The sequence below is a fragment of the Lycium barbarum genome, chromosome 6 (assembly GCF_019175385.1).
Source record: "Lycium barbarum isolate Lr01 chromosome 6, ASM1917538v2, whole genome shotgun sequence".
Classification (NCBI taxonomy): Eukaryota; Viridiplantae; Streptophyta; class Magnoliopsida; order Solanales; family Solanaceae; genus Lycium; species Lycium barbarum.
Window position 1 is genome coordinate 127740185 of NC_083342.1, and position 17297 is coordinate 127757481.

At 32.9% G+C, this 17297-nt stretch overlaps 1 protein-coding gene across 1 annotated transcript; it reads right to left on the reverse strand.

Annotated features, from left to right (window-relative positions):
* Window positions 1-8371: 8371 nt before the first annotated feature.
* Window positions 8372-12308, reverse strand: LOC132598804 (uncharacterized). Its single transcript, XM_060311901.1, has 6 exons — window positions 12148-12308; window positions 11320-11532; window positions 10475-10570; window positions 10088-10233; window positions 9370-9589; window positions 8372-8935 (listed from the first exon to the last, which is right to left on the reverse strand). The coding sequence occupies exons 1-6, from the start codon at window positions 12280-12282 to the stop codon at window positions 8744-8746; spliced, it is 1002 nt and encodes a 333-aa protein (XP_060167884.1). The 5' UTR covers window positions 12283-12308; the 3' UTR covers window positions 8372-8743.
* Between the last annotated feature and the right edge of the window lie 4989 nt (window positions 12309-17297).

Genomic DNA, 17297 nt, shown 5'->3' on the forward strand with positions numbered 1-17297 from the left:
GCCACTTTTATAGCCACATTGTAGATATTTCCTTTTTATTTTTCAAGGAAAAGTATTACAATCATTTACTCCTAGCTAGTTAAAATGGACAATAAGGCCTTTTTCTAATATTTGCTAATTCCTAAATTCAGTTATTTCCCTTACCTAATTGGGAAAAAGATATTCTACTATACTATAATTGAGGATAAGCACACAGCTAGAGGCGAAGTTAGGTATAGCTTTTGGGTCACGTGAACACATGATCACTCGATTAAACTCAATAAATTATGTGTATAATTCTGAAAATATATCTAATATTAATTAAAGGAAAACATGGTCAACATATCTAATTCTGTGTTTTTTTCCTCAAGGTCTCGGGATCGAACCTGAGCTCCTGCACGTTTTATGTTTATTTTTTCTAAAGCAGCCTTTTAAGTTTCCTTTTTGTATTATTCTAAATTATTATTCTTCTATAATTCTAATTACTCAGAAGTAAAAAACGTTTTATATATATATATATATATATATATTACATCTAATGAATTCCCCCCTATTTCTAATTACCCAAGTCTCAAAAGGCAAAAGAAATTAAAAAATCTCATAGCTAATAGTGAACCACCTTTTTGAAATTCTGAATTCGCCTCTGCGGTAAATATACTATAAATTGGGATAAGCACACAGCAGGTCAGCATGCCTGCTTGGCATTTTAAGGATATTTTCGTAATTTCAGCCAAAATAGAGTTATATCACATTATCACTGGTCAAAAAGGAATCTTACCGCAGCTAGAGTGTAATTTCTTGACTAAATTGTCCCTTTGCTAATGTTAGCATCCACAATCTTACTTTTTTCCACACAATAACTCTCCAGCCCACACGTACCCAGCTTTTTGTTGAACTTTTGCATGCTTTGGTCAATTGGCCCTTCTATTTATGTCAGCAGCTATTATTATTCCTTCTTACCAACGGGTCATTACCAAGAATCATTACTTAGTCCAAAAAGGATTAATTATCTATAAAATAAAGTAATATAGATCAATATTTTCAACTCTTCTTATCATCACCTTCAAATTTTAATCTAAGAAAATTAAAAATAAAAAATGATTTTCTGAGGAATGTTAAAAGTATTTGAAACATTATGGAATATATAAGAATATGTTATTACATTTGAAGTAGTAGAATGCATCTTATTTTTTAGGGATAATGCATCACTTTAGAGTTTAATGTTATAGAAACTTTATAAATTTACTCTGAGTTGAATCTTTTTATTTCATTAGCAAAGTTAATTTAGTTTTCTAAACATATCTTGTAATTTTATATAACTTCTTATTTATTTGTATAACGTTGAGTTTTGACTTGTGAATTTAACTTTTATTTTATTTATTTTATAGGAAAAATTAGATTATAGAATTACAGCATTGTTGGTACTATGTCCGTCCTAATTAATGTGATACCATTTTTTACTAGACACAAAGTTTAAGAAAAAAAACACTTGATGCTTGTGGTTTAAAAGGTATCATACATACTTGTGTGACTATAACTCATCTTATTAAGGATAAAATGAGAAGCTTGAAGTCAAAATTATTTCTACATATCAAAAAGTAAAATTCATTTTGAGACAAAGAAAGTATTTCTTGGAATAAAAGTATTTTGAGTTCATTCAGTATCTTATTCATTTTAGCCAAATTTTCATTCAATTAATCATTAAGCTCTGTTTGGGGTTTAAAACTTATCATAATATATATTCTATAAGAACAAAAGAAACAAAGAAAAAGAGATATTAAATAAGCGGGAACATCCAGTGACAAAAGCACAAAAGAAAATTGATATATTACTTGCTTTTACAGTTTAAGATTTCGAGTTTAAAGTTAAAAAGAACGGAATAATATAATCACAAATTGAAAATTTAGAAAATTGGTCTACGTCGAAGTAGAGATGGTTCAAATGTTAGTTTTATTGATCAGGATAGAAGTATATTTACATTCTTATTGAGTGCACGCAACATAAAAATTAAATTGAAATAAGCAAAAATAAAATTGAATTTTAATTTTTTTCTTTTTTTCATTAGCGATCGAAACATAAATGAATCATATTGAAATTTAATTACTTGGGCCCGTGCGCAGCACAACCGTTCTTCATCCAGTACTATACCTCCAATAGATACAAGAAAACACACGGCTAAGTAGAACATTCAACATTCTTCGTAACTGTATCTAATAGTACTCCCTTAGTTCCAATTTGATATTTTTTATTTTTTGAAATTCAAACTGTGTGAACTTTGACTAATATTTCAAAATATATTTTTCATCAAAGAGAAGAAGTGTAACTTATAGTAGTACTTTTCTTGTAGTCTTTGAAAATCTAAATATTAAATTAATCTAATATTAACTAGAAAAATTAATCAAATTAATTTTTGACTAAAATTTTACTACTATAGCAGCCTCTCCTCCCCTACCTGGGGGTTTGTTCCAAACTTTAGGTTTTCCCAAACTTTTGGCTTCTTCACTTAATGAGTAATATTAGTAATTCGAAAAAACTAAGTTATATAGACTAATAGTGATTTTTTTTTTTTACGCTACTAGTGTTATTTAACCTCTTAAAGCAGGTTAGTTACTATTTATTCTAGGTTGCCAAAAGAAGCGGATATATAGTGTTATATATGGATTCACGTGAATTCAAAGTAATTTTTGTCTATATTATGCATATGTATGATAAGAAATTCACTAGATATTTGATTACAAACCCAGTTATTATCCTATATTAACTTTAGGTCACACAGTAAATACCCATAAATCTTAAATTTTGGAATGCCTATTGTTATCAATCAATATTATTAGATAGACTTACATGTAATTAGTTTTTAAAGGACTAGATTGTATAAAGTTTATACATCATTAAAACATAAAACGTAAAACACCTTGCAAAATAGGCAAGTAACTTTTTACAACATATAAATTGCATTGATGGTATAAAAAATTATTTGCTTTATGAATTATGAGAGGTGAACCCTTTAGAAAGATGACCATATAGAAATGTCAATGAATTGACTTTTCGACACGAGAGATTTGAGTGTGAGAGATAATAGTACTTCTAGAATTATGAACGATTATTATACTTGGGAAGAAAGCCGCGACAAAGGTGCTTATCTAAGTTCCTTTCTGGTTTTCTAGAGTAAATTTCTCACTCATCTTATGAAAATTATGTAGCAAAATTATTTTATTTTGTATTAATAAAGTCACTCGATTTGTATGTTGTATTTAAAAAAAAAATACTATTGCTTGATTATGAACTAGATTTACCGGAAGTACTTGTTGGCATTTTAAATTTTAATTTATATTTCATGTAGGACCCAACATTTTCGGTCTCATCAAAATTAGAAAGTACTTCTCTATCGAAAAAGTTATTAATCGGATAATTACAACTCAAAACATACTTGTTGTATTTAAAGACGCAATCAAGTTTTTTGTACGCTTTCTCCACTTGACAATGACTTAAAGTAGAGAGTACGACAATTTTTGGGGGGTAATGATGGAGATCCGCCAGTGAAACACCCATCTCCATCCACAAGCCAAAATCATCTCCATGACCACCAGTGAAACATAGATTATCATATGAGAAAATGACCTAATAATACTACTTAAAACTATATATTACAAATAATAAGGATATTTTTTTTTATTTATAAAACATAACAACTTAATTACAACATATATCAGATTTGAAAAAATTAAAAGCCACCCTTTCCTTCCCTTTTCCCCCATTCTCTGTTTCATCCAAAATAAAGCTACCACCCATCCTTTCCCCTTCTCCCCATTCTCTGTGTCCTTCGAGAACTCCACCGCACCACCCTTCTCTTCCCCTTCTCCGACGTCTTCTTTGACGAGTTCAGGCCACGCTCCGGTGGCAGATCTAAACAAACACGATTTGGAAAAGCGCAGATCTAAAAAAATGCAGATCTAGAATAATACTGAGAAAATGAAGCCATTTTTCAAAGTTAGCAACTGTAACGACCCGCTTGGTTGTTATGAGTGCTTTAACCATTCTATCCTTGCTAGTACTTCCCCGAGGCTAGAAATGAGCGGGCCTAAATAATTTGGTTGTGTTGTATGTTGTGTTTTGTGACTTGTAAGTGACTCTGTGATGTGTTTTTAACTTGGTTTGCTTGTTGGGCGGTGTTCATAGGGCCTTAGAATGATTTTGAGAAACTAAGTATAAAATTGTTGGAATTTTCGTGCTTACTGGTTCACAACGCCTCGTTGCAGTGAAGACTGGGTTCGCTGCAAATCCCAGTGTTCATTGCAGCGAAGGACCTATTCGCTGCAACGAGTCCGTTGCAGCAAGACTTGGGTCGCTGCAACGAAGACCCCTTAAGTCTAATGACGAGTTTAAGTAGTTATTTTGTGCCCACACTTTTCATAATCCCCAAAATAGTTCCCAAGAGCATAGAGGCGAATTTCTAAGGCCAGGGCACTATTCTCCATCAAAGGTAAGCCTTAATCACTAACTTTCTTCGCTTAATATTCATATTAGATTCTTGTTTCAATCAAAAGACCCTTTACGGGAATTGAAAGGTAAAACACAAACATCAAGAAAATCCTAGAATACTAATGGGTTATTGTTTACAACAACAAGATACCCAGTGAGTCCCACAACGTGGGGTTTGAGGAGGGTAGATTGTACGCAGACCTTACCCTTACCTTAGGTAGGGAGGCTATTTTCGGAAAACCCTCAGCTCAAGAAAAAGCATAGGAAAGGTTAGATACGGGTAAACAATTCTAACCAATTATGAAAATGAAAACAACGAAAGTGAATAAGCCATGATAAACCATTCTGTGCAAACAGATACTCGCAGAAATAAAGGGACAAGAAACTAAGGTCAATGCAACTACTCGAAAGAAAGGATAAACGCGACTACCTACTAGCCTTCTACCCTGATCTGAGTCCTCCATACCCTCCTATCTAAGGTCATGTCCTCGGTAAGCTGAAGATACGCCATGTCCTGTCTAATCACTTCTCCCCAATACTTTTTCGGCCTATCTCTACCTCTTCTGAAACCGTCCATAGCCAGCCTCTCGCACCTCCGCACTGGGGCATTTGTGTCTCTCCTCATCACATGCCCAAACCATCTCAACCTCGCTTCCCGCATCTTGTCCCCCACCGAGGCTACTCCTACCTTGTCTCAGATATCTTCATTCCTAATCGTATCTCTCTTAGTGTTCCCACACATCCATCGCATCATTCTCATTTCCGCCACTTTCATCTTCTGAACGTGAGACTTCTTGAATGGCCAACACTCCGCCCCATACAACATAATCGGCCTAACCACCACTTTGTAGAACTTGCCTTTGAGTTTTGGTGGCACCTTCTTGTCGCACAACACTCCGAAGGCAAGCCTCCATTTCATCCACCCTACACCAATACGGTGCGTGACGTCATCATCAATCTCCCCATTTCCTAATAGTCCCAAGATACTTGAACTAATGGGTTATTGTTTATTTTCTCATCCTAGGAAGTGATAATCCCCACTCTTAGATGATATAACCAACATTAAACAACAATAAACTAATGGGTTATTGTTTGTTGTTGTTTAATGTTGGTTAATCATCTAAGAGTAGGGATTATCACTTCCTAGGATGAGAACTGGTTATTCAATGATGGAAATTGCTTGTTGAGACCTAGGGTTTTAATAAAAATGAGAACTTTGGCTAAAATCAGATTTGTAAGGTTGAATTGATTATAAAACCCATAAATAGAGTTAATATGATTGTTGAGACTAGAATTAGGATGAATATGTTTCTAAGGAAAGCGAACCATTGATTAAGGATAGAAGTGGAGGGGTTGTCTTCCCCAAATTGTTATTATTGAGTTAATGCTCATGATTAAGGATAGAAGTGGAGGGATTGTCTTCCCCAAATTGTTATTATTGAGTTAATGTTCATGATTAAGGATAGAAGTGGACGGGTTTTCTTCCCCAAATTGTTATTATTGAGTTAATGCTCATTTACTTACTTAGCATTATGATTTCTAGACTTTGAACATTCTGAGGCACTGCGAAAGGGAAAGGCTATTGTGAAGTGATTCCATTGCTCAAATCTGCTTCGAGGTAGGTTATGGTTTACTTTAGTTAGACTTTGATTAGCGAAACGTATATATTGTGTAGAATTGACGGGAAAAAGCATGACTAGGTCTTCGGACAAGATGTATGGTTGGATATTATCTAGGTTGGTATGACTTATGATTATGTGGGCTTTTCGCCATTACTTTATGTATTAATAGGTGGTGTATTTGTTGTGATATGGGAAGGAAGGAGTTAATATGTATACTCGTGTTGTTGGGTGTGGCTTGTGGACCTGTTATGGTGATTAGGTTGTTACGTTAATTGCTGTGTTGTGATATGCTTTGCACTCCTCTCTCTCTTGTTATGACATTTATCATCGGAGGAAGGAAGGAAATGATATTAGGCCTTAATCCCGTTGTATAATTGTGATGATATCATGCATGGCATACATTCTCATTTCACATGTATATTGATATCGAATTATGACTTGGTGCTGATGATACATGAGAAAATGGAGCACTTGGTGTCACAAGACTTAGTTGTGAGGTGTACTTGCTATACTTGGAAGTAAAGGGTGTTATAGACCGATTGAGATGGTTTGTATGATCCATTCCATAGAAACAAAATCGTAAGAAATAGCTACATACAGACAAACAATAACTACATTTACGCCTCAATCCCAAACTAGTTGAAGTCGGCCATATGAATCCTTCATGTCCATTATGTTACACACAAAATCATAAACAAATCAAGGATTACAAAATAGGAGCTAGAGATTAAAATAAGTAATTGAACAAACGATGAAACAGACTAATGACTGCAACTACGTCCATGCCTCAATACAGACTCGCTGAGGTAGCCATACGAATTCTCTATATCCATTCCATTATATACAGATTAAAAAGATCTAGAGATGATAAGGTGAACACGCGCTAACAATATAACAACTACTACTACACCACAATCTCAAACTAGTTGAGGTGAATTCTCCATATGGATTGAGGGAACAAGCAATACAAATGGAGCTAGGGATGTTACAACTGATTTTTCAATTAAAAAAAAAAATGAATTTGAGAATCTAAATATTAATTGTAAAATATTAAATTAATCAATATTAACTAGAAAAATTAATCAATTCTACTACCGCCGTGCCCACTCACTTACAAGCCTAATCATATAGCTGCCTCTCCTCACCTACCTGGGTGTTTGTTCCAAACTTACAGGTTTTGCCAAACTTTTAACTTCTCCACTTAATGAGTAATATTAGTAATTCGAAAAAAATAAGTTATATAGACTAATAGTGATTTTTTTTTACACTACTAGTGTTATTTAACCTCTTAAAGCAGGTTAGTTACTGTTTATTCTACGTTGCTAAAAGAGGCGGATATATAGTGTTATATATGGGTTCACGTGAATCCAAATTAATTTTTGTCTATATTATGTAGATGTATAATAAGAAATTCAGTAAATATTTATAAATATTTAACTACAAACTAGATTGTATAAAGTTTATACATCATTAAAACATAAAACTTAAAACACCTTGCAAAATAGCAAGTAGCTTTTTACAACATATAAATTGCATTGATGGTATAAAAAATTATTTGCTTTATGAATTATGAGAGGTGAACCCTTTAGAAAGATGACCATATAGAAATGTTAATGAATTGACTTTTCGACCCGAGAGATTTGAGTGTGAGAGATAATCTTACTTCTAGAATTATGATCAATTATTATACTTGGGAAGAAAGCCGCGACAAAGGCGCTTGTCTACGTCCCTTTCTTGTTTTCTAGAGTAAATTTCTCCAATGATCACTCATCTTATGAAAATTATGTAGCAAAATTATTTATTTTATTTTGTATTAATAAAGTCACTCAACTTGTATGTTGTATTTAAAAAAAAAAAATACTATTGCTTGATTAAAACTAGATTCGTTGGAAGTACTTCTTGGCATTTTAAATTTTAATTTATATTTCATGTAGGACCCAACATTTTCGGTCTCATCAAAATTAGAAAGTACTTCTCTATCGAAAAAGTTATTAACTGGATAATTACAACTCAAAACATGCTTGTTGTATTTAAAGACGTAATTAAGTTTTTTGTAGCTTCCTCCACTTGACAATGACTTAAGATATAGAGTACGACAATTTTTAGGGGTAGTGATGGAGATCCACCAGTGAAACACCCATCTCCATCCACAAGCCAAAACCATCTCCATGACCACCAGTCAAACACAGATTATCAGATTAACTTAAAAATAATTTAGGGTAGATTATTCATAATTAATAATAGTTGTAATCTAAAAATAAGCAAGGAGTTGATTGTATACAAGTTCATTGCCATAGAGGAAAAAGTTCTACCTCTATAATTTATTTATTTTTAATTATTTTATAACATAAGGGGTCAGAGAAGGGGAAATGGGGAGGGGATTACAAGTTGGGGAATCGAAACCTAACCAACAAGGTGAAAGTTCAAGTAGTCAACTAACTGAGCTACTAAGACCCCCTCTACCTCTATAACTCCATTCTTTATTCATGTACAATTTCTTCTTTTCCCTATTTTTCCTTATTGTATTTCCTTTCTGAATTTCATTTGAATGCACTCGGGGCACATAATGTGTTCAGTTCAACTTATAGCTTACAAACCAGCAAAAGGCCATCAAAAAGACCACCTAATAATCTGGTACCTAGCTGTTTTGTCCTGCTGACTTAACTCACAGGCGCAAATTGTTGATTAATCAGTCGTTGAGACCCTTCAACAATCTTCTTTAGCACTTCCCCAGCAGGTAGAATTTCCTTGATAAGACCAATGCTCTGACCAGCATACATCGCCATGCTTTCGATATCGCCAGTAGTTGTGGCATTTGGAACCGTACCAGCAAAGCGACGTACCTCTCTTTCCTGTTCAAGAAAGAGTATGAAACTGATTATATTCTTAACAACAAGCTATAGATGAAAGAAATTCACTCATTTTCTAATCAACAATAATAACTATGCCTCAGTCCAGCAAGTTGGTCGGTTATATGAATCCTCACAGTCTATGTCGCTCCATTTAAGTTCATTTAAGTCCAATATTATATAAATATAAACTTTAAAGTTAAAATAATTAGTGCCCCTAGATAGTCTACATACTCCTCCCAAGATGAAGTACAGGTGCGCAAAGGATCAAGTATAAAATGATAAGATGTGCTGGTATCAGTTGCAAATAGAAAACTAACAAGTTAAGAACATCCTAATTCTTAGTACTCAAAACGTAAGGTTGATCACGCAGTGGAAATTAATATGATAGGAACATTTTCAAGATTTTGTTAGGCAGAACATAACGGGATACTCACCCTGCCATGTATGATTGTGCGGCCAATGACAGGCTGATTTGTCTCATTCTCATGACTTGGGAGCGCCTTCCATTCCATGAAGAACGGGGTTGCCAGAACACGCTGTGGTGCCCCTGGCCACCTTGCGCGACCAAATATGTCTGTATACTCTGTTTGATCAAATTCAATCAGCTTCCTCTTGTATGTTGGGTGAGCATAGCTTTCCTCTGTTGCTAGAAACCTGAAAAGGTATAAGAAGTTAATAACCTAGCAATTGTCAAAGACATCATTCCATCTATACTGTCAGGGCCAAACAGTTCAGAATAGAATTTGAAGTCTAGAACTTATTCATTCACAAATCTTGATGCCTCATATATGCGAGTGTAAGATAAAAAAAACTTTTGAACAAATTAGAATTCACATTGACCCACGACATCAAACCTACAATGATGTATAAACAACAAGATTTCATGTGTTTTCTGAGTTAGAACAAGGCAATATTTCATGTTAATCCACTAGTCAGTTACATTTCTCAAATAGGTATACAAATATTTATCCTCTAAAAATGCACATAAGAAACTATAAGAGGGCATGGCAAACTGCAATCCAAAAGTGAGAGCTGGCCAGCTACATGGCCTCAAAATCTAAACAGCAATAGATCAACACGATTACCAGAGAGGAAGCAGTTACTAATAATAGATTAAACAACTTCAAATTTTAGAAATTAAAAGCTCCACACCTGGTTCCTAATGAAACACCCTGTGCACCAAGGGCCAGAGCAGCAACATAACCACGCTCATCTACTATTCCTCCAGCAGCAATTACTTCAATGTCAAGACCACGAACAAGATCTACTACTCTAGGCAATAAGGTGATTAAGCCATCCTAAAAGGAAATCAACCAAGTATGTGATGTATTGTTCGATAAGTAATTTTATAAAAGAAAGTGGCATCTGCAAAACAGACGAGGGCGACTTCACCAGAAACAACTAGGATTTGGTTGGTTGGTTTGGGTTGGGGGGTTGGGGGGGGGGGGGGGGGGGGGGGTTTGCTAAGTGAATGATTCTTAAGGCTCGTTATCTTGATGAAAATACTAACGCATATCATGACCGTGATCACCGTTATACCTGCCCGATTACATGGCCTCCTGCTTCCCGACCTTGGACAATAATTGCATCTACACCAGCATCAGCAGCTTTCTTTGCTTCTTCATAGCTGCCAATCTTAAGAAACAATGCATGTTTTTCATAAGCTACATTTCAGGAAAATAGATGAAGGTAAACTATCTATTCTTTCACACATGCAGAGTCTCTAATCTAAAGCAAAAGGTCGAAGCCACCTAACTTGCAGAAGCATTAGCTAAGAATAGAATACTTCGAAGATATGACTAAGACATACAACACTTACGCCTCAGCCCCAAAAAAGTCGGGATCGCCTATATGAATACTCAATGACCATTTAAGTTTATCTCAGGCCAATACTAAAAGAAATCACTGGATATAAATTTTCAAAATATGTAATACCATAATATTAGTAATCATGAACACCTACACCTTAAAATTAACTTGCAAGAAAGAAATAACTCATAAAGAAACAAAAATAGGAGTATATACTATTAATTGATATTCTTACATAATTCAACTACCAATATACTGTAAAAAGGGCTACTACAGTAAACGAATTAACTCATTTGAACTTCTTTTTGTACTTTGCTCATTTCTAAGAATTTTGTGTATCGTTTTGGTGAGGAGTTACTTTCATTGATGAGCTACATTTCAACTAGAACAAAGTTCCTGAGTCATATAGAGCAATTTAAAGCGAGTCTCCACTCTAATCAAGTCAAATAGATTCACAAAAGGATCCAAGATCATGTAATGCCACTAATTAATGATAGGGAGAAATACAATTTTTGTGATTACATTGACAAAGTGTGCATTTTGAAAATTGGAAAAGAGTTGTGTTGAGAACTTACTTGGGGCACAACTTTGACCCCAGCTCTGTGAGCTTCAAGAACAAACTCCTTTGAGCATTCACCCCAAGAAAGCTGCAGTACTGCAACCTTCTCATCAAGTATAGCTTTTACATTTTCCTTGTGAGGAAATGCAAGAATAACACCTATTCCAAATGGTTTGTTAGTTAAGGTTCTAGTCTTCCTTATGAGCTCCCTCACATAATCAGGATCTTCCTGCCACATAAATATTAACAGTTAGTCCTCTAGACTTCTGTCTAACCAAAGACGTGGTTGGAAATCAACTGTCATTTTGTCCTGTAAAAATGGCTTCACTGTACAGTTTATTCTTTGCTTATATTTCTTTTTTCTTTCTTTAATTTGTGGGCTGGTAAGAGGGGACTGAAATTAAGCTTCAACTTTTGTACACTGACAATTTAACTAGTAAAAAGCATAAAACAATCAGAAATCTTGCTGAATAATTGTAACAAATCTTGATATTTGAAGGGTTCTCATGTGATAACTTCGGGCAAAACACAGGAGACATGTTGGCTATATAAATAAATGAGATTTATACCTTAGGATGCGTTTTAGAGCCGTGCAAAGATATAGGCCCAAAACTGATAATATCACTGGTGGACTGGGTATTACATTTCAATAATCTGTTTCTGATAGAATAGGAATTTAAATTCTACACAACACTATAGGATCACCCAAAAGATAACAACTAAGTAACTTGAAAAATTATATAAAAATCAGGTGCTACAATGGAGTACATTACATTAATAGTGTAAAAATTATTTATGCTATGAATAAATTAAAACAGAGAAGAAAGAAGAGGAGGAGAAATACCCAATCAGGAACTCTGAGAAGACCAAGACCACCAGCATTAGCAACCGCAGCAACTAGCTCTGGGCCTGATATATCAGGTCCCAAGGGTCCTTGCACTATCCCATACTCAAAACCCAATATTCCTCTCCAACCCATACTCTCTTTTTTGCCTATGAGCTGAACTCGTGTGTCTGCCACCAATATTTATACCCCATACGACTATGACAAACGGCTTCAGTCTTGTCACTATTCATTTTTTAAAAGTACGAAACAAAGTTGTCGACTAATTGTGATTTATGCGTAAGCCACTACGTCTAAAGGTCACTAATGAAGACAAGAAATGGACGAGTGTCAAACATTTGGAATTATATACGTGGTGGGTCAGATTCAATGCTTTCTGGAATTATAATTTTTTACCTGTCCATAGAAATTAGCAGGGGAGAAATTGCTACTAAGTTCATTAGCGTAACATCGGTACTCAGCGGCGGAGTCAGAATTTTCACCGAGGGGTTCAAAATATAAAAAAGTAAACATACAAAGAAGCCTAAGCGAGTTCAACATCTACTATATATACATAAAAAATAATTTTAACCTTATAAAAATAGTATTTTTTTCTCCCGAGGGGATTCGGATGAACACCCTCGGCATAGTGTGGCTCCGCCACCGTCGGTACTTCATATAAAATTGAAACACTCTTGTGATAATGTTAATTATTCTAAGGGATATCTCTTAGATGATACTTACTCTTAGCCGGCTCAACTTTTTTTAATAACTTTAATATAGAGGTTAATCAATTCTTTTCAAGTCTAACCACTAATTAATTTGTGATAATAGGATCTCCTTAGATAAACTTGGTTTGTTCCAACTAAATCATGACATTAGTGGAAATGGGTGTCCCTGATTTGTCACATTTATACCCTAGGATTAAAAAAAAAAAAAAAGGGCAAGTTACAAAAATAACTATCTTTTAGGAGCAATTAATCATTTATAACTTGGCTCATATGTATTTGAGCTTCTTGTCTTGTATCCATATGAGATACAATATGAGGGAGAAGAAGCTAGGAAAAATACATAAGAAAAATAATGTGATTGGCTGGGTTCAAACCTGGGCGGGCAGGGCCAAAGCCCACACCCAATAACCACTGCAACTACGGCCGCTTGATGTATTTTGGTATAACTATGAATGGTAATTTACAAAATCACGATAGCAACTAAATATAAATAAATTAAAAAGTAGTTATTAACATAATTACTTTTTAGCGTTAACTTTGCCAAGTAATTATTCCCAAAAAAAAGGTGTTTTTTTTTAGCCCAATTACTTGGGCTCCTTGTAGTTGGGCCTTGGTAAGGTTTTCCCATCAATTATATTCTTGACCCATGAATATAGCAATCAATTGGCCCTTTTTTAATTAAAGGGAGAGACTCTTTGAGTTGTTTTTTTTTTTTTTCCACAAGAAATTTTTATGGGGAAGGCAGAAATATTTACGGAAGAGAGGGAAAAGAGCAAGTGCAGTAAAAGTGCATTGATGGAAATAACTCACATTTTTTAGAACGGAAAAGGGCCAAATATACCCCTGTACTATTGGAAAAGGGTCAAATATACCCTTCGTTATACTTTGGGTTCAAATATACCCTTGCCGTTATACTATTAGCTCAAATATAACCTTCATCCGTTAAAGTTGTCCACCTTGAACATCTTATCCTACGTGGCAGTGACATTTGATGAGGTGGATGTCACGTGGCATTGCCACCTCATCAGCTCCTAACCCATTTTACTCCTCTCCTTTTTCACTACTAAAATTTACACCCCCTCCACCACCGTGACCACCATTACCGCCATATAACTACAGCTCTAGAAAAAAAGGACCGCAATTTAAAGGTACCAATCTAAGAATTTCATTTTCGTTTCCTTTTCATACTGCACAAATTTCTGCAAATCAAGAAGAAGTTTCAATAACCTAGCAATGGATGTCAATTGGTAAATGCTCGGATTGAGGTATTGACTAACAAGAATTATAGTGGAAGTATATACTTTAAATAAATTGATTTCAAAAGCGAAAATTTGAACAGAGGTACAGTAGTGCAATTCCGGGTCCGAATTAAATCTGTGAGTGTGCGAACTACTCCGAATCTTCAAGAAGCTCTTTCGTTTTTCTTAATTTCAATAGTAAGTCCTTTGTTTTCTAGAGCTGTAACTATATGGTAGAGGGGATGAAAATTTTAGTGGTGGAAGAGGGGAGGAGTAAAATGGGTTAGGAGGTGATCAGGTGGCAATGTCACGTGGTATCCACCTATCCAATGTCACTGCTACGTAGGATAGAATGTCCAAGGTGGACAACTTTAATGGATGAAGGGTATATTTGAGTCAATAGTATAACGGCAAGGGTATAATTGGACCCAAAGTATAATGAAGGGTATATTTAGCCCTTTTCCAATAGTACAGGGGTATATTTGACCCTTTTCCAATAGTACAGGGGTATATTTGACCCTTTTCCAATAGTACAGGGGTATATTTGACCCTTTTCCGTTTTTAGAATACAAGACAAACTTGTCGACTAATTGTGATTTATGCGTAAGCCACTGCTAATTGTCAAAATTTGGAAAATGTATGAGTTGGGTCAAATTCAATGTTTTCTGAAAGTGGGGTGTGTGTGGGGGGGGGGGGTGTTTTATTATTTTTTACGGTCTATAGAAATTGCTCCGAAGTTCATTAGAGTAAGATCCACACTTCATATAAAATTGAAACACTATTGTGATAATGTTAAATTGTTAATTGTTCTGAGGGATATCCCTTAGATGATACTTACTTTTAGCCTTTTCAACTTTTTTTAATAACTTTAACATAGAGCTTAATCAATTCTTTTCAAGTCTAACTACGAATTATTTTTTTGATAATAGGTTTTCCTTAAATACACTTGGTTTACTCCAAATCATGACATTAGTGGAAATAGGTGTCCATGATTTGTCACGTTTTATACCCCTAGGATTAAAAAAAGGGAAAGTCACACAAATACAACATTTTTAAATGATAATTAAAAAGATTACAATTACTTTCAAAAAATGCATAAATACAACTAATTCAAAATTTTAACTTCTTAATTACAGAAATACAAATTTTTACATTCCTAAAATATTAATAATACTTAATTTTAGGAGTTACTACCATTAATGCATATCCACTTTTTATTTTCTCTTTCTTTCAAAAACATTAGAATGTAATTTTCCAAATAAACATAACAAAATCAACTTCAAATACCATATTTCATCTACCGTTTTAAAAAGACTTGTTTTTGTCTTTCGTTTCCTCCTTTTTATTCTTTTAAAAAAAAAAAAAATCACTTGACGATGATTCAATTTTTTTTTTTGGTGATTAAAAGAAATTGTTTGAATATATTAATATTAAGAAAAATATATGAAAAGATATGCTATATGGAAATATGGTATAAGAAATGTACATGAAAATATACCTTAAAAAGTATATGGTATATTCAAATTGGTATATTTAACTGAAAAGATAATAACAAAATATTTGTGAATATAATAGTAGAAATTAGTATATTTAAGTTTGTATATTATACATAGTATATAATATAATAATATTGTTTGAGTATATAGTATATAATATTACGATATACCTAATATATGAATATATTACTCTACGTGCCAACCAATTGTACTCTACAATAACATATAAATTATACAATATACAATATATAGAAAGAATAATATCATTACTTATGGATTATCACTAAAATAGGATCTTAATTAATAATTGACACTCCATCATATAAAACTTGGTTTCCTTTCTGCCATCACATATTAATTATTCATTTTTTCTCTCTCTCTTCCATGAAATAGGAAAAGTTAACTCAATTAAATTTATATTTGTATATATTTAATATAATAAACAATATAAGCCTAATATATACAATAATGTATGTGGTCAAATATATATATATATATATAATACTTTTTGTTTACTATACATAAGAAATTATTTTATATATAGTATATACTAGTTAATATTCATAAATAATAATATTATATATAGTATATAATAGTGAAATATACGTAATATATAAGTACAAGAATATATATACTTGTTCAAGGAATTGTATAATATATATCATAAACAGTAAGTATACTATTTTATTGATTAAAATGCTAGCAAAGAATATTGGGATGTTTAGAAAAGTAATTAATGTGTTATGATATGTATTTGATTTGGTTATCACTAATTAGAAAACTCCTTATTATTAGTCTTTTATTCATAGCAACATTTTTTATTTATGGTATAAAATCATACATATACCCTAAATATAGAGTATATATTGTAGATTATGTAATTTATTTAATAGTTATAGATTACGAAATATTATACTTATTTACTTGTATTTATGTAACTTCCCCTGGAAAAAAAAACAATAATTAACTAGATTATCAGCCCATATTAGCTCTAAACTCAAAATAAACGCACTTTATTTTTTCTAACCCATTTTAAACAATTAGAATTCACATTTTCTTTTTTTTTTTAGCTGACTAATCATTGAATAAGGCTACAATTTTGGGATTTTCTATTTAGTTATCCAAATTAAGGAAATATCTCTCCTTCTCTCTCTTATTTAATATTCTATACCAATCAAATACCTAATCCCTATTTTGAGGAAATTGCATTAAGTATCATTTTTCACTGCAGTGATTTTTTTTTTCTTCTCATTTTCCGTAATAAGACTACATTTTTATGCTTTTTTGATTGAACCTCCACTAAATAAATCTGTGAAGCCTTTTAATCAATATGTATAACTTTTGTAATACAAGTGTATAATTCAGCATAATAATAATATAAATAATGTTATATTTCATGTGGATATGATGTTGAATATTATATACGTTGATATTTTAATTACTTTGTTTAGTTCTTATTTCCACAAAAATATGTATAATTATTGAATATATCAAGTATGTAACATGTGTATAATTAGTGAAACTAATGTTTGTATATATCAAGTATGTAACAGGTGTATTATTCGTGAAACTAATGTTTTTGGTTTCATATATAATGTGTGTATAGCTATATATAACTCATGTATCATTTTCGTTTCATATATAATGTGTGTATAAATGTATATAATTCATGTATAAATTTTTATTTCATGTACAATGTGTGTATA